Source organism: Astyanax mexicanus, chromosome 14 (assembly GCF_023375975.1).
Source record: "Astyanax mexicanus isolate ESR-SI-001 chromosome 14, AstMex3_surface, whole genome shotgun sequence".
Lineage (NCBI taxonomy): Eukaryota > Metazoa > Chordata > Actinopteri > Characiformes > Acestrorhamphidae > Astyanax > Astyanax mexicanus.
In genome coordinates, this window is record NC_064421.1 from 14,413,995 (window position 1) to 14,437,378 (window position 23,384).

The 23,384-nt window shown below is 39.3% G+C and overlaps 1 protein-coding gene across 1 annotated transcript; it reads right to left on the minus strand.

The window, feature by feature from the left end:
- Window positions 1-1,421: 1,421 nt before the first annotated feature.
- On the minus strand, window positions 1,422-17,454 carry LOC103041699 (proline-rich membrane anchor 1). The gene is made up of 4 exons (XM_007257375.4): window positions 16,784-17,454; window positions 14,158-14,299; window positions 9,361-9,487; window positions 1,422-3,336 (listed from the first exon to the last, which is right to left on the minus strand). The coding sequence occupies exons 1-4, from the start codon at window positions 16,877-16,879 to the stop codon at window positions 3,228-3,230; spliced, it is 474 nt and encodes a 157-aa protein (XP_007257437.2). The 5' UTR covers window positions 16,880-17,454; the 3' UTR covers window positions 1,422-3,227.
- Between the last annotated feature and the right edge of the window lie 5,930 nt (window positions 17,455-23,384).

Here is a 23,384-nt window from a genome sequence, read left to right on the forward strand (position 1 = left end):
TCACTGTGACAGCTGTCACTCTAGTCGCATACAGTCCCCGCTGTTTTGGTTTGAAGTCACGACGTGTGGCACATTGCTACGTCATCATATTATGGACTAGTTCAATGCAAGCAACGGAGGGGGGTGTATGTGTTTGGACAATTAGTATTTAGACATTAGTTCGGTATTCTACTGATATTTCTGTTGTTTTTTTAATAGAAATATGTTTTTTTCTTTACTTTACATAAATAACAAATTAACATTGTTTTTGGTGTATTTACTGTAGCCGGGATGGTCAGCTTTGGGGGCCCCTATTTTTATACAGATTTGGTCGAGGCCCTAGGCAAACTCCTCTGATTGGACCAAGCCATCTCGCTGATTTCAACGGAGCCAGGTGAGGTCAATCGTGTCACTTCCTGATCGGCTTCTCGTGGGGCGTTAACTGGGAAAGAGAGAGATTGCGCAGGCGCCAGCATGATGCGAATCTTCAGCGTGCCGTGCAAACAGCCGTACTGTTTATAGGAGCTGCACAGAGCTATTCACTCCACAGTGAGAAAAGCTCCATTCCGTCCCAGAATGTGGCTTTTATTGAATAAACAGCAGCAGATATAGACTAGAATTACTGATAGCCAATATCATTCCACGGATTTACTGAAGAATATTCATAGTTTGTCTATATAACAAGCATTTAGAAACTCTGTAATGATAATAATAAATGTGTAATAGAAACTGTAGTTTTATCTATACATTATAATTCTCATGGCCTATCTTACTTCTATTTACTACTATCTTACTATCTACAATGTATTATCACTGTTAGTAGTAGTATTATATTAGCATAATAAGAGATTACTTTAACCCGGCTCCGTACCTTTGAATTTGAAGGAGCAACTTCTCCAAACATTACAGCACGGTATTTTGGGTCGCGTTTTTTTCACGTCATCGTTAGCATAGTTGTATAAAACGTTATTTTCTGAAGCTATGAACAGATTATTAATTTTATGAATCAAATTACAGAAAATCCGTAATTTGTAAAAAAGATCATGGGCCGTGTCATAATCGAAAACGGCTTGGAAATACATTTATTATTGGTTCAAAGACACCCCGAAATGAATGGAAGTGAATGGACAGCTACTCTCAAATGGTCCTCTCATCCCTCAGCAGCACACTTCCGGTGGCACGTTTTGGAAGAGAAAATCTGGGGGCCTGGGTGGAGCTCTGGAAAAGGAGAAAAAAAAACGAATATCCGAATACCAGAATTAAAAACCGAATACCTACTCAACGAGCGAATATCCGAATACCCGAGTATTCTGGTCCAGCCCTAGATTATATATGTAAATATAATTTTTTCCCATCATATACCATCATCATTTAAATACCAAATACCATCATACCAACCAATATAATATATTAGCCTTTATAACTCAACACTGGGAAACAAATTCACGTTAGATTGCATTGTTTTATTTCTACTATGTATAAACATCCTCAGCCACTCTGTATGAGTGAGTAACAGTCCAAAAGGCAGATATGCTGAAGTCAATATTTACATTCATGCATCATTCCTTCTCTTTTGTACATATTATTTTTGTTGTCATTTTATTATAGCGTTCTGAGATTTTATAGGAGTCTTTTGTTACAGTGCAGGTAAAAAGTATCTTACAGGTTTGGACAAGTAAATGTCTAGACGTCAGACAACACACGGACACAAAACATGATGTTTGGACCACTGAAATAACTGAACCAACTGCAGCTATTGTAATTTATATCCCACAGCTCAACTCAACTCTCATGGTAATACTTTTTTATATATGTATACATTTATATATATAGTTTACCACTGTAGCATGATATTTATGATATTTTTAGAACATCAGCAATGTTACAGACATTCATTTTCTTTCGAATGGCCTAATGATTCGATGTGAGGTTTGTATGGCATTGTCACACAATATGAAACAAACACTTTTTCTCTTCTCGTAGACACATATTAAATGGCGGTGAACATCAGACAGCTTAAACTTACTGGTCGTACTATTGCAGAAGGGTCCTTGTCTGGTGGCTTGTGAAGGGAACAATTAGCATGTAATCACATCTGAACATGAGCAAGGGCCTCCTGCGCAGTTGTCCACTGTTCTTGTAATCACTAGAATTTGGCACAGACAAGGGGGTGTTTAGCACTCCAGCCTCGAGGAGGATATAGCCTCAAACCTGGAATGTTAGTATCACTGTACATATGAAACTACGGTAAACCACGGATACAGTGCGAGGGAACACCGGGAAGACTGCCAGTGTTCATCACAGAGTGATGATGTAACATACCTTGCGTAAGTGTCTGTGCATAGGCATATCTCAATGATATAGGACACAAGGTTTTATATACACTACACAGATATGAGTCCACAGGCTTGGTTGTGTATTATGACCAAACTATAGATGATTGCAGAATTTTTCGCTAGGTGTCCAGAATATACCATGCAAAATAATATATTTTAGGCGTTTTCTCTGCAGAAACATTCCTGATGGTTGGTAATAATTTAGCAAACATAAAATAAATAAAAAAAAGGCTACACTTACAAATTGCATTTTGTTTTTTAGAGCAGTGCATCAATGTAAAATGAAGTATCTGGCTTAACACATTGACATATGAGCATCAGAAAAAAACAACATAACAAAATGTAAATGCTTATGTTTTCAGAGCAGTGCATCCAATGTAAACTTAAGCATAAATAAACAAACAAACAAAAAAAAAGGAAAACCTACACTTACAAATTCCATTTTGTTTTCTAGAGCAGTGCATTAAATGTAAAATGGTGCATCTAGCTAAGCATGTTCACATATGAGCATCTGGGGAAATAAACAAGCTAACAAACAAACAAATAAATAAACAAAACCAAAAAAGGATACTTACAAAGTCAATTTTGTTTTTCAGAGCAGTGCATCAAATGCAAAATGAATCCTCTAGCTTTGGATGTTGACATGAGAATCATGAAATTTGTGTAAATAAATTAACAAATAAGTAAACAAACACATGCAATTACTCTTAAGAATCTTTAAGCCACAGTTTGCCAGTAAGTCTCTCGGCCAGTGCATTCTGTGCTGATCAAACAGATCAAGCTTGTTCCTTTCCACTGTTTTCTGCTTGGATATTAGCCGTGTGTTTTACTTTTACACTCCTGCTGCAGTGATGCAGCACAATGGCCGAAGACATCATTTGCCCTTAGTTAGTCTTGGTATGTGTGTATATTTCACACCACAACATTATTAGTGCCAGCGTTTTTGGTCTTCTTCTTTTTGCGGGAGCTCATGGCGTATTCTCCACGATTGGTACCATTCTCCTCTTTTCTAAGAGGTTTCCTGCAACAGATACAAAACACTGGTTTAGACTAGGCCTGAAAAAAGAGTAATGGCAATATTCTGACCTTAACGAGGTATAATGCTAAAATATGTAGGATTATAAACAGTCCACCTTTACTGAAAATCTGTGGAAATTACATATAAATGTTGCATCTGTATGGGGTGGAATATTACAGAACACCTTTAAAAACCTCTACTGCTTTATGCTGAGACATCTGGCCTGTTGCATTACACACTACTTCTGTATGTGAAGCTCAATAAATATGACCAAAATATATATAATTAAACATATTAGTTTAATTTTTTTCCTGGTAACCTGTATCTTCTTTTCGAATAAAATTGCAATCTGACAATTCATTACAGTTGTTTAAGCAACTGTTTAATTGGCACAATGATGTATTGCCTAGTCCTATTTTAGAGAGTTTCTTGAATTTCCAAAAAGATCAAAAATAAGGACAGAAGGAAATTCTGGTACAGAGTCAGGTGAGTAGAATATTTCCATTCCAGCACAAAATGATCAGTTTTCCTCTTTCTCTCTTGTAGTCCTCCTACGGTCTCCCTACCTCTCTAACAAGAACAACGAAACAGAGTTTATTACGCCCACATGATGCTGAGAATCTCTTGGTCTGTGTAAGACAGTATTATTCAACATGGCCTATTCATGCACCCCTCTGTCTCCCTTTCATTACCTCACTGGTTATTATATTTCTCCACTGCACTGTGTCTTATATGTGCCAGCCAGTAGTCTTTTTAGGCTTATGTAACACAAAACGGAGCTGAATACAGTCAGTGCGGGAATTGTTCACTGCAGCTATTGTACACTTGCTCTATTGGTGCTTAGGTCCCTAAAGGTACATCAGAGCCCCTGTCTTTGTTTCCCCTTGTGACAATGTTGCAGCCACATCACATGAGAGAGGCTCAGTCATGCGAGGCCACAATTTTAAGAAAAAAAATCTGAATTTCCCTGGCTTTTAGGGAGTCCAGTGGGAAGGCATTTAAATCCCAAGATAGTTCTATAATTGTGTACAGAGGGAAGCATCTCTAGGACAGCTGTCTCCAACATGTGCTTTGGTCCCTGATGGGGGATGGAAGTGGGTATCATTGGACCATTAGAGGCTCTTATTAGCTTTTGTATGGGCCTGTGTGGCTGTTGTCATCTTGTTCTACACAAGAGGCACTTATTTTTGGCGCATGTTCTTTCTAATTAGCGGAGAAAATGTAATTAAGTTTCTGCTTTAGTTATGGATGCTAGCTAAGAGATTGTGGAAAATGCTGACTTGCAAATCTAAATGTGAGAATATGGACCTAATTATGATTCAAGGCTGACAGACTATGCTGTAAACATGGTTAAACAGGGCAAGTTTAACCAAATGGCATCACCTCACTAAAGGGAAATATTTTGAGAGCTACATGACACATCCAGAAGCCTGTCAAGACAACTGAAAATCAGGACACTCCATGAAAACCAGGGCAAGACTCAAGAGTCCCTTGTCCAATGTCATTTGTTACAAAAGTCCTGGTCTTTGTCTAGGTGTTCTCTTGCTAACTTAGACTTGCCCTTGTTTTTTGACAGCAAGGGTTTCCTCCTTGCATTTTTGTTTGGTCCCTTTCTGAAGGTAAAGCTATACTCTGACATCAACTTTGACAAGAACTAATTACATGTCTCAACTTCCTAAGGCCGGCTATAAATGATTTTGCAAAGAGTGAAATGGCTGATTTCTAATTGTTCTGAGATCTTTTTCAATCCCTTCCCAGACTTCCCTGCATCTGCAACCTTTTTTCTAAAGGACAGAGACAGCTTTTTGGATCTGGCCATGGCGGTCCACTAACATCAACAATCAAGACCAAACCAAACTGGCTAAATTAATACATCGATGAAAGCATTACCACCCACATTCGACAGCACAGTGGATGGGAATGATTGTGACTGGTATTGCATGGATTGAATCGGACAAACAGACAAGCGGCTTTGAAAGAACATCAGATCCCTTTAGTTTGCTTGGTGTTACTCTCCTCAGCTACAAGCCTTTCACACAAGATCCAAGCTTGCTAGCCGTGAGAGAGTTGTTTAATCTCATATTGTGAAAGGGAGGAAATGAGTCTTGATTAACTGAATGTAGCCTGGCCATGGCTACGTGGGCAGCCCATTTGTGTGTACCATGTTCCTGGTACCACTGTGGCTCCTCAATAATAGATGGCAGCAGTAGACACATGGCAGGTGGTGACACAACACTTCACAGAATTGATAAATATTTTATACCAAAGCTGTTCAAGTGAAGTGCACATCCCCGTTTGAAGTTTTGAGGAGAACAGTGAGACCAGAACAAGTGTTGTACTGTTTAAAACATGCTGTAATGGTGTAAGCTAAGTGAGTGGACGATTCTCTAGAAAAATGTGGCAAGGCATTGAGCATCCTCACTGAGGCTGGTACCAATTAAAATTGCAGTAGTTTCATCCTAGTTATATTCATTGGCCACATTATTGAGCTGGGTATGACTTTCATATTCACATAGACTGGTTTAAATTATTGAAGTCTGAACTCTTGTGTACTTTTTGCACATTCTATTTATTTTCTTTTCATATTTTCCTGTGCTGTTCTGTGTATATGAAATTCTCCAGCTGCTTCCTAAAGCTGCTGTGCCCTTTATTTGTTTGTGAAACGAAAGCACTGAGTAAACATCCATTCAGCTTTTCCAGGATTTCCTCCATGGTGACGTGAGCGGAATTTATTTCCACTTAAACCCTCTTTGCCAGTGACGGATGACTGGCACAAATACAGATAAGCTTGCAGTCTGAAGTCATCAGAGGCTGCTGCAGCAAGGCCTTTGCTGGCAACAGTGTGCAGCAGCCCTGGCCCCTGGCCAGTCTGTTTCATTGGGGAAGCCCAGAACTGATGGGCTGCAGAGACTTTAATACTGTCTCCTGGTTGTTACTGACTCAAACAGCTCGCAGCCAAGGTTCAATTACAGCTTTCCTGGGTTTTTTCCTACTTGTTATTGGCTATTCTCTTTCATTCAGAACTCTTGCAACGGCTGAAAAGCCACAAACATTTTTTGAGTGCTGTGACACATGTATGGATTTCATCTCAGGTATCGAATTGATCTCACTGAGTGCAGGTCATCTCCGGTTTTATTCCAATCTTGTTTGTGGCTTCAAAACAACCATCTATGAATGTCTACGTACCAGCAGCACAATACACTACATAGTACATTACTAAAGGCACAGCTCTTATAATGTACAAACCTAAATCAGAAAAGACAATATGGAAAATGCAAATAATGTTTTTTTTTTTTACATTTACTTGGACTTTTATTTTATTGCATGAATTGTACTGCATATTTTGTCTGGCCTAATGAATTTCTTTTGTTAATATACATTCATTCCTGCATTTCAGGCCTGCATCACATTCAGAACAAAGTTGGGATGATAACAAACAAGTCTGTGTTTCATGTGTAATTTTGTTATCTTGCTGCAAATACCTCTTAAGGTGTGCTAAAGTACATCATTGTTGGAGTTTTAGTTTTTAAAATTCTTTTCTCATTCTGTAATAAGGTCAGGAATTCAGTGATGTGCAGCATGTTACTTTGCATTGTCTTGTTGAAAGTCCTTGAATTGTTTATTATACGGAATATTGTTTTAAAAACATTTCAATAATTTTCTCACAAATCTGTTGACAAATTGGAGATTTTGTCATCTTTGCTCATCAAAGACTCTTTTTGTGAATGCTGCTTATTACTTAATTGTGCATAATCTGTTAACATTACGTTATTTTCACGTTTTTTGCATTTTCTATACTGTCCCAACTTTTTTTTATTTGTATTTTATTTGTACCATCTGAGGCTGGTTTTACAACCTTATATTGTGCCTCTAATGTACTGGTTAGGTTTCTTACCCCTCATACCTGTCATATCTTGTACCTGATGGAGCCTGCAGCACAGATTGGATGTGAAATGTCTTTCCTTTATTGGAAATGGGATTTCTGAGATTGGACTCACTGTCGTATACCCCTATTTTTTTTTTCGAGCGAGCAGGAGATGAAAGTTGATCAAAAAGATTTTTCAACTTCAGCTGGAGTTGCAGTCTATCCATGTATTTTAAAATTAAACTATTTGCTTACTAAAAAAGCAACTGCTCATTGGAAATCTTACTGGTGAGCTACTACTGGTTTAAACTTTAGGACATGACCTGCTTGCATGTATAAAAGATGTTGCCTGCGACTGAATGACTGGGCAGATTAATTCATAAATAATGACTTGAGTTTGGGGCTACAGCATCCATCTCACTGCAATAACACATTCTTGCTAGTGTAGCATTAAAACGAGGATGCCCTCTGGCTACAGAAGGCTGGAGAATTGCCATAATGAATTCCAAGGCCAGCCACTCATTACTTCCGCTGCCTGCGTTTGCCCCTGCCTCTTTGAGAACGCAGGGAACATGTCCCTGCTGAGAAATGCCACATTAAACCTTAGATGTTGCACAACTGATATGGATTCACAGTGTGTCTTGTAGAGTGGTGTTTACTATGGGTCACTACATTGTCACCAGTAATTAAAGTATTGCCCACATCTGTATAGGTATAATTTAACTAAGGCAGCCAACAAAGTGATATTGAGCAAGGCATTCTGAATATACACTATATTGCCAAAAGTATTTATTCACCCATTCAAGCCTTGCATCACCAAGCAGTTGCCAGGAGAATAATACTTATCTGACTGCATTGTGCCAAGTGTAAAGTTTGATGGAGGCAGGATTATAGAGTAGGGTTGTTTTAAAGGTGTTGGGCTCAGCCCATTAGTTCTAGTGAAAGGAAATCTTAATGCTTCAGCCTAGCAAGAGAAAGCAAGGTCCATAAACACATGGATGAGCGAGTATGGTGTTGAAGAAATTGACTGCTCTGACCTCAACCAGATAGAACACCTTTGGGATAAATTAGCGTGGAGACTGGGAGCCAGGGCTTCCCGTACTACATTACTCTCTGAACTGTTTTAGCTGCCATAGTGGGCCGACATCATATTAAACCCTAAGGATTAAGAATGTGATATTATTCAAGCTCATATGCATGCAAAGTCAGCAAATACTTTTGGCAATATAGAGTAGTTAGATGTCAAACCATGCTAAAGTACAGCAATAATCTGTTTTGCCTGCCTGCCCAAAGTAAAGAAACTGTAGAAAAGCTTATCTTCTTACAAAGCTGCTTCTAAATGAAATAACTGGATGGTAACAAACAAGGACTGATACTGGTATTCACATAGTTTGGTAAATTGCCCACCAGTGCATGACTAGCTGGTTATGCTTTCCTTGAGAGACACTGCTATTAAGAAATGTATATATTTTCTAGGCTTATTTGATGGTTATAATGACTACCCAGGTTATAAAGCTTGACTTTTTGATGGCAATCAAGCAATCAAATATTACTATGTACAAATTAGATTTTTTTCACCCATAATCACGTGTACTTTTGGAGTAATGACTGTAGAAAAACATAGATAGCAGAATGTCTCTTAAAAGTGAAGCCACCACAGGTCTAGTGGTGCTGGTGATCTGCTGGTTGGTTGCAATGTCATGCACAGCTCCACCTATCATTATGTTTCAGATTCCAGCAGTTATATTCTCACTATCCTTCAGATTTTTTTTATGTTTTAACATTATTTTTGCTATATCATAAGATGGCAGGATTACACATAGAAATGAAGTGATTGACAGCCTTGGGGTAGACTATCAGCAGGACCTTTCTGTTCATTACATAGATTAGTTAGGTTGTAGTCAAGCTGTCCAGCAGCTAGCTAGTCAATCATACTATTTGCTATTGATCAAGTCTGATGTTAGCCTGAAATAGCCAGAACACATACAGTATTGTTAGATGCGCTACACTCTGTAGTATTTGTGCTTGGTCTTGGTCAGTGCTGACTCTGTCACATTAGCTCAGGGGTTTGAACTGGAGCATGGAAGCTTCAGTTTGTCACAGGAGCAAACAAATAAAACAAACAAATATATAATACAAGTCATTGAGTGAAGACTTTATACCTTTTAATGGCCTTGTAGCAGATGATGAGAGTTAATAGTAGAAAGACAGCTGAAGTACATCCTACTGTCCCAACCACAATGAAGTCCGTCCACCAGGGTCTCAATGGAACACTGGGAGGCTCAGCCACTGAAATAAAAGAAGTATGAGTATATATATAAATATATATATATATGTATATATATATATATATAATTGGCATAAATGGATATTAAATGAGCAAAGTGGACCAAGAACAAGAGCTGATTCGTAATTTGATTTTATATATTATATATTATATTAGCACCAAGAATTTCCTAGAAAATCACTCCCTCTGTTTACCTCTCTCTTACTGACTCACTCTCTCTCTCTCACACACACACACACACACACACATCGTCTAAAACACACATGCACAACCACTTTGTCTTGGACACATACATAACCTATACAGAAATCTGCCCACTTGTTCCATGGTATCAGGAAATGGCATACAGTGATGAATCTTTTACAAGGCTACTTTAGCTGGTATCATAATGACCACTCATTACTGAAGGACCAGTGAAGGATGTAAACACTGTCTCTACTCAGTGACAAATACTATTATTATTTTATTTAATACCAAAGTAGTAGTGGTATTACAATAAACAAATAATATTGAGTGTTACATATACTGTATACTCATTATTAAAAACAGTTGCGCTGATCAGAAATCAGCAGGCAGCATATTGTAAGACATGTAATGATTCAGTGACATGCATTGCTAGACCTTTTACCATTTGACATTGTGTGGGATGCTATTGTATGCACTATAAACACTCCACCCTTTTTAGCAGAAACTAGCTCAATAAATATGCTCCATGTCAGTCTAAATTCTTTTTGTACCGGTACCCTTTATTTTCCTTCCAAATAGCATTGCAATCTGACATTTTCTTTGGTTGCAACGATTTTTTTTATGATGAGTGTACATACAAATTGCCATTTGTGTAATTTGATATTAAGGTGTGAACTAAGGTGTGGGTAATGGATTAAGAACCAAAGTAGAGTGCAGTAATTAAAATGAATTGCCATACACAAAGAAAAATGTAAAACATGGGACAACAAACATAAAACACAGGCCATATTAAAATATTCCAAAATGCAAGCTGAAAAAGTAAGAGCACGTAATGAGTAAGAGCGCAGCCAAGGATTTAGATACGGTTGCAGATAAATCCAAAATTTAATGTGCCATTGGCTCAGGCCCTTTAACCTTAATTTCCAGCTTCATCATAAGCATGAATAATTGATGTCTTAGGTCAGCAAAATGGAGATTAATTGTCAAATTAACCCAAACGCTGTGCAATAATTCAAACATGGAATGGAAATAATGCATAAATTAAAGTTGGAAGTAAATTGAGAGGAAGTCCTTTTAAAAAGCAAAGCAGTAGCACACTACTGCAATTTCCTTTAGATATACACTGATATTTTAAAAGTCATGGGATAGCACTATATAAACTGATCATGAGTTTTCTCAAGAAATGCCTGGAATGCTCACACCTCTATACGTTGTGTGGTGTTATCTTGTGAGAGAGGTTGAACAACACTGGCCAGCATGCTGATGGCAAGGCAACATGAATTATTGGAGTGAGGGCTGACAGGCATTACCCCCCACTAGGGTTGCAGCGGTAACCGGTTTCACGGTATACCGTGGTATTAAAATGCACGGTTATCACACCGTTTGTGTTTGCTTATTACCGGTAAAACGCAAGCCAGCGGAGAAACTCACCCGCGCATGCGCAACTCTGCTCCGCTTCAGCTACTCAGCACACAGCGGTGAGAACGGCAGAAAGTGCATCAGACTAGAGCTTAGATTCTCTGCCCGAACCAGACCTGACCCGAGGCCCGACCAGAGATCGGGTCCGTTCGGGCCGAGATTTCCCACCACATTCCTCGGGCCTGGTCGGGTTGGGCTCTAGAAAATAGTCTGAGATGTAGGCATCTGTTTTTTAATTATATATTTTATTTTTAAATAAAGCTCTGGTGTGATAATCACTATGTTAATGCTAAGTAACCAATTATTATTGTTAATGAAAACGAACCAAATAACGAAAACTGAAACTTAACTAACTTAATTATAAGCGCTGTTTTCACTCCCGCAGTTCTACAGCGGGGGGTGTTGTGCCGATTCTGTCCGCGAAGCGGGAGTCGGATTGAGCAGGGAGTCGGATTCGGCATAACAGCGGCAGCACGGCTGCACCTCGCGGCCCGCGGTGTTAGTTGTAAGCGCTCGCGATAGCCGCAAAATACGACAGAAAACACTGAGAAACTGCAGAATTATGTATTGGACTAAAATGAGCACGAGGAGATAAAAGAGAACCTTTACCTGTGAGTAGCTCATATCAGAACACGCAAATCTCTCTCTCTCTCTCTCTCTCTCTCTCTCTCTCTCTCTCTCTCTCTCTCTCTCTCGCACGTGAACTTCTCCGCACTGTGTTTAGCTGCTCTTAAAAATAATTTTAATTAAATAATAGTTCTATGCTTCTATGTTAGTGTTAATTTACATAATTCTGATCATATTTCGCTCATTCAAACAGCCTGAAAACAGACTTGTAATCTTGTAATCAACAAGCTTGTAATCAATGTGGCCGTAAAGTCACAGCTAAAGGAGGAAATACATCAAACCTGTTCTCCCATCTCCGAGAACACCACCCCGCTGTGCAGCGCAAAGTATGTGTTCAGTTTAAAATTTTAATCTGAACATAAATAAAACCTCTTTGTAGTCGTGCATAACCCATGCGGTAAGCGCCCGCAAAAGCGCTGAGTTATCCGAAATTCGGGCACGCAGGTACAGGCGTGAAGTGCGTGCTACGATGGATTCACGTGTCCGTGTAAAGGTCCTGGCCGGACTGGACGTGAAAGACGCCATTCATTTACATGCGTTCATTTTCAAATTCTGACGTGCCTGTTTTTCATATGTTGAAGGTTTTAAGTAGTGAAAGCCTTAAAATAGAAATCTCTATTGTGAGGATCATGTCAGAAATAAATCCCCTCTTTCTGCAGTATCTGGTTATATACCAACTTTTTTTTATATATATACACTCTTAATGCCCTTAAGAGTAGTGGAAAAACATGGTTTCCTTCACCTGATGGTGTAGTTTCTACAATAAATAGTTAATTGAACAAAAAAATAATAATATATGTAACAAACTGTGATACCGTGATAACCGTGATACCGCGGTATTTTCCGAGACGGTTATCATACCGTGAAAATCTCATACCGTTGCAACCCTACCCCACACAGTGGACAGCAGTGCACTGTGTGGTGACCGGCAGCATCTGGCTGAAATTCAGTGTAAACGAAGAAGTAGGCTCTGGCAGAAATACACATACAATTCAGGAGTCCTGCACATGCATGTGCTGCGGGTCAGTGCAGCATTCTTTAGCTTTGACCGAACATGGCAAAGGTCATGGGAGAGGATATTTGTTCCTGTTCCATGACATATGGCATATAAGTGTAAATTATATATCAAGTGTAAATATACTGACTTCCCATGTCTGTAACATAACTTACAAATTGCACAAAACATTTATCACACAGTATCTTAAATAGGTGCTAAATATGTGCATCACATACAAGACTCACACTCAATCATATTTTAATACATATTTATTTGCAATGCCTTTGGCTGTCTGTATAAACTCAAAATAACTACAGTGAAATGTTGGCCCAGTTCATTAGCCCCCATCTCTATCAAACCCCTAATTTAATTAACTCATCTAAGTTTTAATCAGGGGCTCCACCAGGGGAAGCTGACTACAGCGCCTGGCAAAGCAGCAGGCAAACATCTCACAAGCTGCTCCAGGCATATGGGGAACTCCCCAAGGTCAACCAGTGCGTGATTAGCCCACAGTTTGTGCACTCTCCCAAACCAGAGTGGAACTTTTATTTCTGCAAACACAGACAAACTCTCAGAATCAAGCACCACCACAGCTAAAGATCTCATATAGAGCAAAGCTCTATATTCACCTCCCAAAAACTCATAAACCTTTCCAAAATCTGTATTGATTGTTTTCTCAAGACATATAGGAAACGTATTTATAGTCGAGAAAACGAGGCAAGAGTTGTCTTAGACTATGACTAAATTGTAGTCAAGAAACAATATCCTATATGGACAGTATATATACATCTGCTCATTAAATGTTTGTACTTTATCATTGATGTTGGGTGATCACCACACAACCCCATTCCCAATTCACCAATTATTACTGGATGAATTACCATCATTCCAGAGAACACAGTTCCACTACCCCTCTAGCTCAAGCCAAAGCTATCTAAGCTAGTGCAGCCTTTCTGTCAGCTCTAAACAGTCTGGCCTCTGTTGACCTCACTCATCAGTCAGTCAGAACTGCTGCTAACTGGGTGTTTTTTATTTATTAATCTATTTTACGTAAACTCTCGGGATTGTTGTGCTTGAAACTCCCAGGAGATTAGCAGATCTAGAAATATGCAAACCAGCGCTTCTGGCATCAACATCATGCAAGGCTCAAAATTACTGAGATCACATTTTCCCCATTCTGCTGGTTGATTGGAAGCTTTACCAGAAGTGGCTGGCTCATATCTGCATGATTTTTATGCATTGCACAGCTGCCAGACTATTGGCTGATTACAGATAATTGCATGACTGAGTAGGTACCGAGGACTTCTTAACAATTTGTGCAGTGTGTGTGTATAATAAATAAAGAAATCGGGCCCAAGCAACTGCTAATTTTTTGAAATCTGAAACAATTACATGAAATGTCGGGTTGTGGAAAACTAACCCTGGTTTCAGAGCAGCCCCTACCTGTGGGGATCAGTAGCCGAGGAGGAGGTGGGGGAGGAGGTGGGGGAGGTAGAGGTGGGTAGGTCCTGCAGTGGCAGGGCGATTGGCACTGCTCACCTCCTCTCTGAGTGCCAAGCTGTGAGCATGACCTCTGAAGCTCAGCCTGAGAGAGAGATAGAGAGCGAGAGACAGAGAGAAAGAGAGAGAGAAACAGAGAGACAGAGCTTGAGTAGGTGGGAGTAGGAGAATATGCATGAGTGAAAGATGAAGAGCGATAGATGCAACAACAGACCATGCACGTACAGTGTGACATATTGTGTGGGCTGTGATGCACTGAGAGAAGATCTACTATGATTGCCCACATGATTGGAGGTGTGACCACACAATCCATGTGTTGATAAAATCTTGCAAAAACAAAAAGCAGACAGATGCTTGCATTGATGAATATGCTTATTTGTCTCCACACAGTTCCCTTGCATGCACCAGAATCAAAATAACTAAAGTGAAAGAGCTCTGCCTGCAGCCACAGGCAAACCCAACACATCATACGTTCAGGACTGCGAATAATCCCGCTTTCTGCAAAAATCGCCCACCCACAGAGTGGGCTTTTCTATGCCTTTAGGACTGGTAGTGGGAGGGCTTTGAGACATGGGAAGAATACATTACTCTTGATCCTTAACCCCATTACTCGCCTGCAGGTTCTTATTAGTATTTGCGTGGGCACTGGAGTAGAGTCTCGAAATATGGAAGCTGAGCTGAGATGACCTAAATGATAGGCCTATGGTAATGACACTGCTTTTTTTTTCACACAGTGGATCTGGTCAGGCTGTGTTCATGATTCAGTGGTGAAAATGGCGCGTGATTTTACAACTATTTTTTCTGTTCTTCTTTTCAGAGAACAGAATTACTCTTCTCATCAGGATTTTATACCCACAGGGGTGTAGCTACAGATATGCCAGGTCATGCAAGGAGATATATACTACACTACAGTATTGGTACACCTGCTCATTTAGTATTTTAATGAAATTAGGAATAATTATCCTGCTTTTGTAGGAGGAACTGTCTTTACTGTTTAAGAAAGGCTTTCTAGATTTTGGTGCATGGCTGTGCACATTTTTGATTGCATTCAGTGACAAGAGCTTTAGTAATCATCAGCCACCTCAATCCTGTGCCTGGGGAGCAGAGAGGGTTAAGGGCCTTGCTCAGGGCCATCAAGTTGACAGCTAGGTGAACCTGACAATTGAATCCACTACCACTGAGCCACCATGTTCCCCATCGTCAAACAGGTTCATGTTTATCTGCTACTATTTTATTGGCAAACTTGTGTCTGTGTGGGTGTGTGTTTGGACATCTGTGTTAGCAATGGGTGCTTAAAACTTAAAATTCCTGAATGCATTCATTTAGAGGGGTGTCCTCAAACATGTGTGTACATACAGTAAAAGGAACAGCTTGGAATGTCAGCAGAATGCATAAATAAACTACTCTTTGCAGGCAGACATATCTTGTCATCCTGACAGATTTTAATTTTTTTCTCATTTTATTGCTGGCCAAATAAAGTGGATGCTTACTACAATAGTTTAAAACTAACCATGCCCACCATGCATTCTATTATAAAATATAATCACCCTAGACAGAAAGCTGCCATCAACCTCTTTTTATGTTGAATGTATTTGCCCACCTTCCGTATATAAATGATTAACTGAGGATGGAGCTTAGGGTAGCATAGATCCTCTACACTACATCACCAACTGGTTGTTAACTTATCTACAAGTCACGATTCTGTCCTGAATTACCCATACCAATGTGGTTTCTCAAATCTAACACAACTGATCCAATAAATCCAGTATCATTAAACCAGCACAGTTTAGCTTTCTTATTGTGGAGTAAACAGGTCTAATGGACCAGTGTTACAGCAGGGTTTTAGGGTCTTGTATCACACCTGTCAGCTTGGGGGAAAGTTAGTAGCTGCAAATTTGACAGTTCCACTGATTCCACTACATAGAAAATGCATTTAACTGCCCCACCCCTCTGCAGGGCTGACCCATCACATATGTGTCTATAGGTTCCATGTTGGCCCCTCATATGGATGCCTATTAGAGTCAGTGATGGGACAAGGAGAGGTTGTTGAGTTGTGAGTTGACTTGTATTCTGCACATGAGGTTTATATGGGACCCATGTTGGATTAAGGTGGGCTGTAACAATGGGTTCCATTAGGTACAAACTCACTCAAAGCCTAAACCCATGTAGCACACATTTCACCCATCTAAGGCCCCCCAATTGAGCATATTTGCTTGGTAGTGAAGTAGAGTCTGTGTCATTATCAGAGGAAGCTCACTTTAATGAAACTTTCTCCAGGCAGCCAGAAGAAACATAGTAAGAGGTTGATCCCTTCTGAAGTTATCTATCTGTTCATAACATTGACCAACTTCACTTCTTAGTTGTGGTCTTGGAGTCCCTGTTGACCAAGCTAACCTTGCTCATCATGGTGTTTGACCAGCTTGGTTGGTCTTGCAGGTTGGAAAGACAAACTTTGTGTTTGCCAACGTAGCTCTCAACAGACCTTTAGCAAAACTCAACCCACCAAAAAAAAAACACTTCACCTGACACTGTAGAAATAGAGGAAAAGCTAGCAAGTAGAGAAGCTTACCTGGCACAGCAGCAGCAGTGAGGAGAGAAAGCAGTGCCCTAAGACAAGCGGGCAGAGGCGGAGTGTGAGGGTCACTGTGTGTGGAAGCAGCAGCATTGATCCTCCTCAGCTCTTCTCGCGCACAGATCAACGTGCATGCAAACGCTCTGGCTGGTCCTGCAAACAGCTCAGCTAGAGCTCAGTTGGCTGCTTCCCGTCCAGTCCAGCATAGCAGCGCTCCACACAGCCGAACACCTAATGGTCTATCTTTATTAGTATTAGAACAGTCAATCTCTTCTACGGAAACTTTCCTGAGTTCAGAGCTGATAGTCTCTTCCCTGCAGCCCCATATTCAGCCTCTCTGCCTTATAAAGCGCGCGTGCTGCCTCCGGCACGAGAGGCTTTTCACAACATCTTCTTCTTCCACTCCAGTCGTGGCCAGATACGCACGAGGCAGTCGAGTGGTCAGTTGCACTGGGTGCACGCATTCCCCCCTCTGCGTGATCCCCCACAACTATGCGCGCGCTGGTCCTGCCCTTTCTGCGTCCCGCAGCCACGCGCAGCCGTCCGCTCGCTTCATACTGGGCCAGGCGCAGAGGAGTAAACACAGGCAAGCGCCAATCATCAGCGGGAAAGTTCATGAAGCGTGGCGAGCCTGCTCCTCTGGATGTTCCTCTCTGCGCAGGGCTGCTGTGCTGCTGGATGGAGCTCCAGGGGAAGGGAGGGAGGAAGGGAGGGGGAGGGAGAGAGAGAGGGAAGAGAGAGATAGAGAAGAGAGTGTGTATGTGTGTACTTTTGAGCTGGATGTGAACCTATGATATAACGTTTATACACATTTTAAACAAAAAAGAAAGTAGAAAATTGATGGTGTATTTACACACATAAAAATAGTTGCACCCAAAAGGAAGTGACAGATTACAATTGTATTGAGATTGAAGATAAAGAATACTAATGAAGAAAATAAATTAAAAAAAAAATGCTTAAAATGAGATGCTGGCATCTCAAGAAATTGTCATTAAAACAAAGATGCTATGCCATAGTCATTCACATTGCCAGACCGATGCCTCATGCTACTTGTGCTATGTACATTTTTCATTATGTGCACCCTTAGCACACTTAGGTACCTCTACAACTCTACATGCAGGGATGTCTGACATGTTGCGTTACACAAGCATTACATACTACTTCTTTAGGCCTATGTGTAGCCTTATAAACATTGCTCATATCAGCCTATTTTTTTATGATATGTGTATTAGGTTACAGGGATCAAAACTAAAAGGTTAATTAAAATGTCAAAAAAGAATGCATAATCAAAATCACCAATCAGCCCTTCTCCACCTTTGGTGATTTGCTTGTGACAGGTAGAACATTAGGTAGACCACATTGTAAAGTCAGCCTCTGATTAATTTTATTTGGACTAAGTGGACTCATGAACCTAAGGTCATATTGGGCATTTGATTATTCATCGAGTTGTTTTGAATTATGTGACGTTGGTTGGGGTGAAAAGATGTTCAGATGGAGCTTCATAAGTTTTAAGTGTTTATGACACTGTTGGGCCACCTGTAGCCTGGGTACAAGATCAGATACAGTTGGCTTTGGAGACATACAAGTTCCATGTGGAATCTTGTGTCACATTTGTTACATCAAATGTTGTAGCTGGGATTGTAGATCCTTCTTACTCATAGGTTGCAGAAGCTGGCTTCCCATGTAGTCCCATTGATGCTTGATTGGTAATAAATCTGGGAAGCAAATATTGCAGTCTGGATGAGACATTCCTGGAAAACCCTTGCTGTATGCAGACAATTTTTTTCCTGCTGAAAAATCCCAGTTGGGTGCCCTGCTATAAAAGGCAGTACATATGGCTGCAGGATAATCTCGTATCACTACTAGGGGTTACTGACTTTTGTATGTGGTGGGAACCTGTATTTGTCAATAAAGATAATATGGTTCCAGTTCATAGGAGTTAATGTTTCTCAGAAATAGAAAAACAGTCTTAAGACATTTATGAATAAAATGATCTCTTGTATCTCTCTTATTATAATGATATCATGAATAGATGGGCAACATAAAGAAATTCTGAGTGAAATGTGGGGCACTCTGAGACTCATGAAGCAGGAACAGTCTTAGAAAGTTGCATAAGTGCTCTGATGTTCTGCTGATGTTAGCAGGAGACCCGCTCTCTGTCAGCTCCAGTTTGTCATCTTCTTACAGTACCATCCTCTGTATCTCTGCTCTGTAGGATAGGTTGTAGGTTGGAACAACAGGCTTAAATGGGGAGACACTGTGTTACCTTGTTACCATTGTCAAGAGCACACAATCAGACATAATGATAGATAGATGTGCTGGAAGATTTGCAGTATTGTGTTATTGTAAGAGCACTTAAAATATATAGCCATTTTGCTGAGGGCTGCTGACTTGCCTGCAATGTATTGGATGGTTAGAAATGTGTCTGTGAATACAAAAAAGGCATATGTGTGTGAATTGTTTATGGAACAGAAAACCACTTTAAAAAAGTTTAACCCTTTTTTATAGGGTTCAGTATAACCCTACTTTCAATCCTTTTTATAGGTACCATCATTTAGAAACCTTCCAGAACTCTCACTTTTTAAACAAACACTAAGAAATGGTTCAGCCTGAACTAAAACATGGCTTAAAGCCCATCACTGAACCCAGATAATTCATGTCTCATCAAATTTTCCTCAGGACTTGGATACATGTATTATTTAGCAGTGCTATGACACTCTGTAATGGAATGGTTATAAAAAGCCAAATACACCACTACCTACTGTGCCACAGTTCTAACTCAAGCTATAGTATAACATAATTAAGGTTACACTGGCATGCCAAATTTAATGGGACAGGAACTAGTAAAGTTTCCCTTTACTTGAAGCTAAAAAGTGTTTTATTGATCTACAGGATTTGCATGTTTTATTTGCACACCCTTATTGAATAAGTTAAATAAAAGATTAAAAGATTAAAAGATAAATAAAATCAAATGTTTCATCCATCTGGCACCCACTACTTCTCTGGGATAGACATCTGTTGAAAGGAATTGATGGCATTCTTCCATAAGAGCATTACTGAGGTCAGGTACTGATGCTGGATGATAAGTTCTGTGTGATTAAAAACTCTAAAAAGTCTCGAAGGTAATGGATGAAGCTCCATCACTCCACAGAACACAGTTCCACTGGTTTAAACCATGAGATTTGGCATTGCACATGATGATTTCAGACATGTGTTGCACCTCAAGAGGTTCACATTTTTAAAAAGCTGAATTCACTAATTACAAGAATTGGAACCTGATAATATTGAATGCATTGAGGATTATGTTTTACACACTGACTAGTCAGCATGTTGCACAGAGTAGCTACATTTAGTTAAGTAACTGGCTTGAGAGACAAAAAGAGAAGCTGCACTCCAGCTCAGTCAAGAGTCTGCCAGGGACACTCAGCATCCATAACTGGCTTGCATGTTAAGAGGCATGCTGGCTTCTGTTCAGCATTGGGGTTCAAGCTGCTCCCGCCAGATGTCTTTCCGTTCTCCTCCCTTCACCTTCGACAAAGGCAGAGCTTGGTGTGCAATATAAAACTCTATATGGAAAATAAAAAACTCTTAATCATCACTCTTCTGAACCAACCTGAGTGTGATTAGACAAAGAGCAAAGAAACTAATACAGAAAACTTTGAGTAAGGCCTGATAGTGGGTGTTGGATGGATGGCATACTGCATTTTCAATGTTCTGTGAGCTGTTAACATTCCTTCATTTATAGTGTCACCTCTGTACAGGGAATATGTCACAGAAGGCATTACCTCCCACAGTGGACGGTGCAGTGAGTGGTAATGGTCTTGACCAGGGGTCACCAACCTTTTTGAACCTGAGAGCTACTTCTTGGGTACCAATTAATGCGAAGGGCTACCAGTTTGATACACACTCGTGAAATTACAAATTTTCTCAATTTACCTTTAATTATATGTTATTATTAATAATTAATGACATTCATCTATGTGAAGACACAGATATCAATAGGCAACACTATTATTATAAATCTCTGCAAGTGTTTACATTTTATATTATATTTTAATATAATATTACATATTATATTACATTATATTGTATAATAATATATAAACTATAGGCTATCTCTAAGCTAATATTAATGTAATATAATCTAAAATTACATCAATGCAACTGTGATTAAAAAAAAAAAGAATAGCAACAAAAATGCTATTTTTAGACCAGGCCTGCGGGCTACTCATAAGGTCCTTGCGGGCTACCTGGTGCCCGCGGGCACCATGTTGGTGACCCCTGGTCTTGACCATCAATGTATGACTAGGAAATGATTTAGGCAGAAATTGCATCCACACTGACACTGGTTCTATCCCATGATTTTTGGCATGTTAGTGTATTGCTCCCAGACAACTCTTTTTTTTTTTTTTGAATGAATGAATGAATGAATTAAATGTTACAGGGATGGTTCTATCAGGAAATTGATGCCGTTAATGAGAATATTTTGTCCACTGTCATCTCAGAATTTGTTTTTTCTTTCAATTAAAAAAAAACATATTAAGGACTGCTGCTTTAATCACAAGCCTATTACTTTAAAATGACTAAGTAAAACATACAGTAGCAGTCATATTCTTCATTGTTCCATTTTTCCTGTTAAAACGTCTTTCTCACAAAGTGTTCACAAACTTCTAAAGTGAGTGATTAAACCTGAACGTGGTGGCACGTAGACATGTTCACTGCAGAGTGGTAGCCCAGGGGTACAAGTGCCATTTTAAGGGAGAATAACGGAGCTGCCAGGCCTTTATGTTATTAGAGATAAACTGAGAGGCAGACCTGACATTTACAACTCCTGGTCTTACATCAGGCCGATCTTATTTCGCCCCAGAGGACGTACCTGGTAAAAGCACTGCTTAGCAATGCTGAGTTCTACCATGTACCAGCTGTGGCCCAGGGTCTATCAGAATGGTATTAGCCTTTAACCACACATGTTGGAGGAGATATGTGCTGGTCTTTGCTCTTTAAAGCCGTGTTCCTGTCATAGAGGAGAGACTTGATCTTTGGTAATTAATGAAAAAATAAATTAGAAATTGTTATATATGAATTATTTCCTTGAGTGTCACATCTAACCCAAGGCATCTAAATATCATACTTATTGCTTTAGCATAAAAGTAGAATTTGGAAAACTTTGCTGAAATTTATATATATAGAATATCTCAACTACATAGACATGCTTTGATCTGATAATGGGGATATTATTATTTTAGCGAAGTACTGCTGTCCTCTAGTGGGAGACTTTGGTAGTGCAGGATGTTTTAGGACAGTTGTTCCCCATTATAACACGTTACAGCTTTCCAGAGGCATTGCGAGTATTTTTTTAGATAAATAATACAGAATTATTAGTTTAAAAACATCTTTTTTTATCAAACATGTTTCTGCTTTCCCAATATTCATTTTTTTTTACAATACACTGTTTAAATAAGTGACAAGGATCTGAATTCAGAACCTTTGCTGGGTAAAAATCTTATCAGAAATGTTTGGTCAAGATGGAATTTTGATGGAATATTAAAAAAAAATCATAAACACTGAACTGGTTTGTCTATAATTAATCTGTCTTTGGTGTAAATCTACTCCTTCCACTCTTTCAGTAATTTATTACTTTAAAGACTTTAAGTACTGATGCAGCTTCCAGCAGGCGCCAGAACAAATGTATCTGGAATACTTCCCAGAACATTAATACATTAGTAGGTGCAGCTTAATGCTTTGTAGTCTTGATTAGTGTTGATACAGCAAGTATATTTAGGAACTGTTGCTTTTGGCAAATTGAAGTATGTATTTGAAGAGAAATACTACACAAGATGTCTTCATATCTCCCAGGTGACCACCAATGTTGATATACATAGTTTTCTGAGTATAGGTCATAATGTTTTATTAACGTAAAAAAAAAAAAGCGATATGGTGACCAAACCTCAAAAACTCTTCCATCATGCTATGCAGCAACACTTATTCTTTGTTTGGGGTTACTGGGAGTTTTTTTTTTGTTTGTTTTTTGTTTGAGCACATGTGTTGTATGAAGCTCAATGCACCTTCGCTAGCTTAGGAACTCGTATACTTTATGCAGTTTATTATAGCTGTCACCTGTTCACTTAAATTTAATATGAGCTACAAGGTGGGTAAAGCCTCTGTGCAATATGTGCGGTTGTTTTATTGTTTCTCATTGTCCGCTGAAGCCTACTCAATATTGCCACAGCAGAAGTATGCTGAGGCATTAAGGGTCTCCACTGAGCTGCTATTTTATGAGAGAACTACTGCTTGTTGGTGTTCTTTCACACTCTGTCCTGTTCTAAATAAAGTTTGCTCAATGGGACCATCATCTGACCTTGTTACTTCACCCCTGATGACAAAACAATATGTTGTTATTTCTATTCATGGTGTTCAATAAACAAAATTCAATTACTAAAGTTAAAGCTTGATGTCAATTCAGTGTTGGTTTTTGATGAAAGCAATGCCATTCAAAAGTTTGGAAGTGTTTTCTTTCTTTTAATATTTGATTTACAATGTAAAAATAAAGAAAACATATCTTCCAAACTTTCGAATGGTATTGCTTTCATCAAAAACC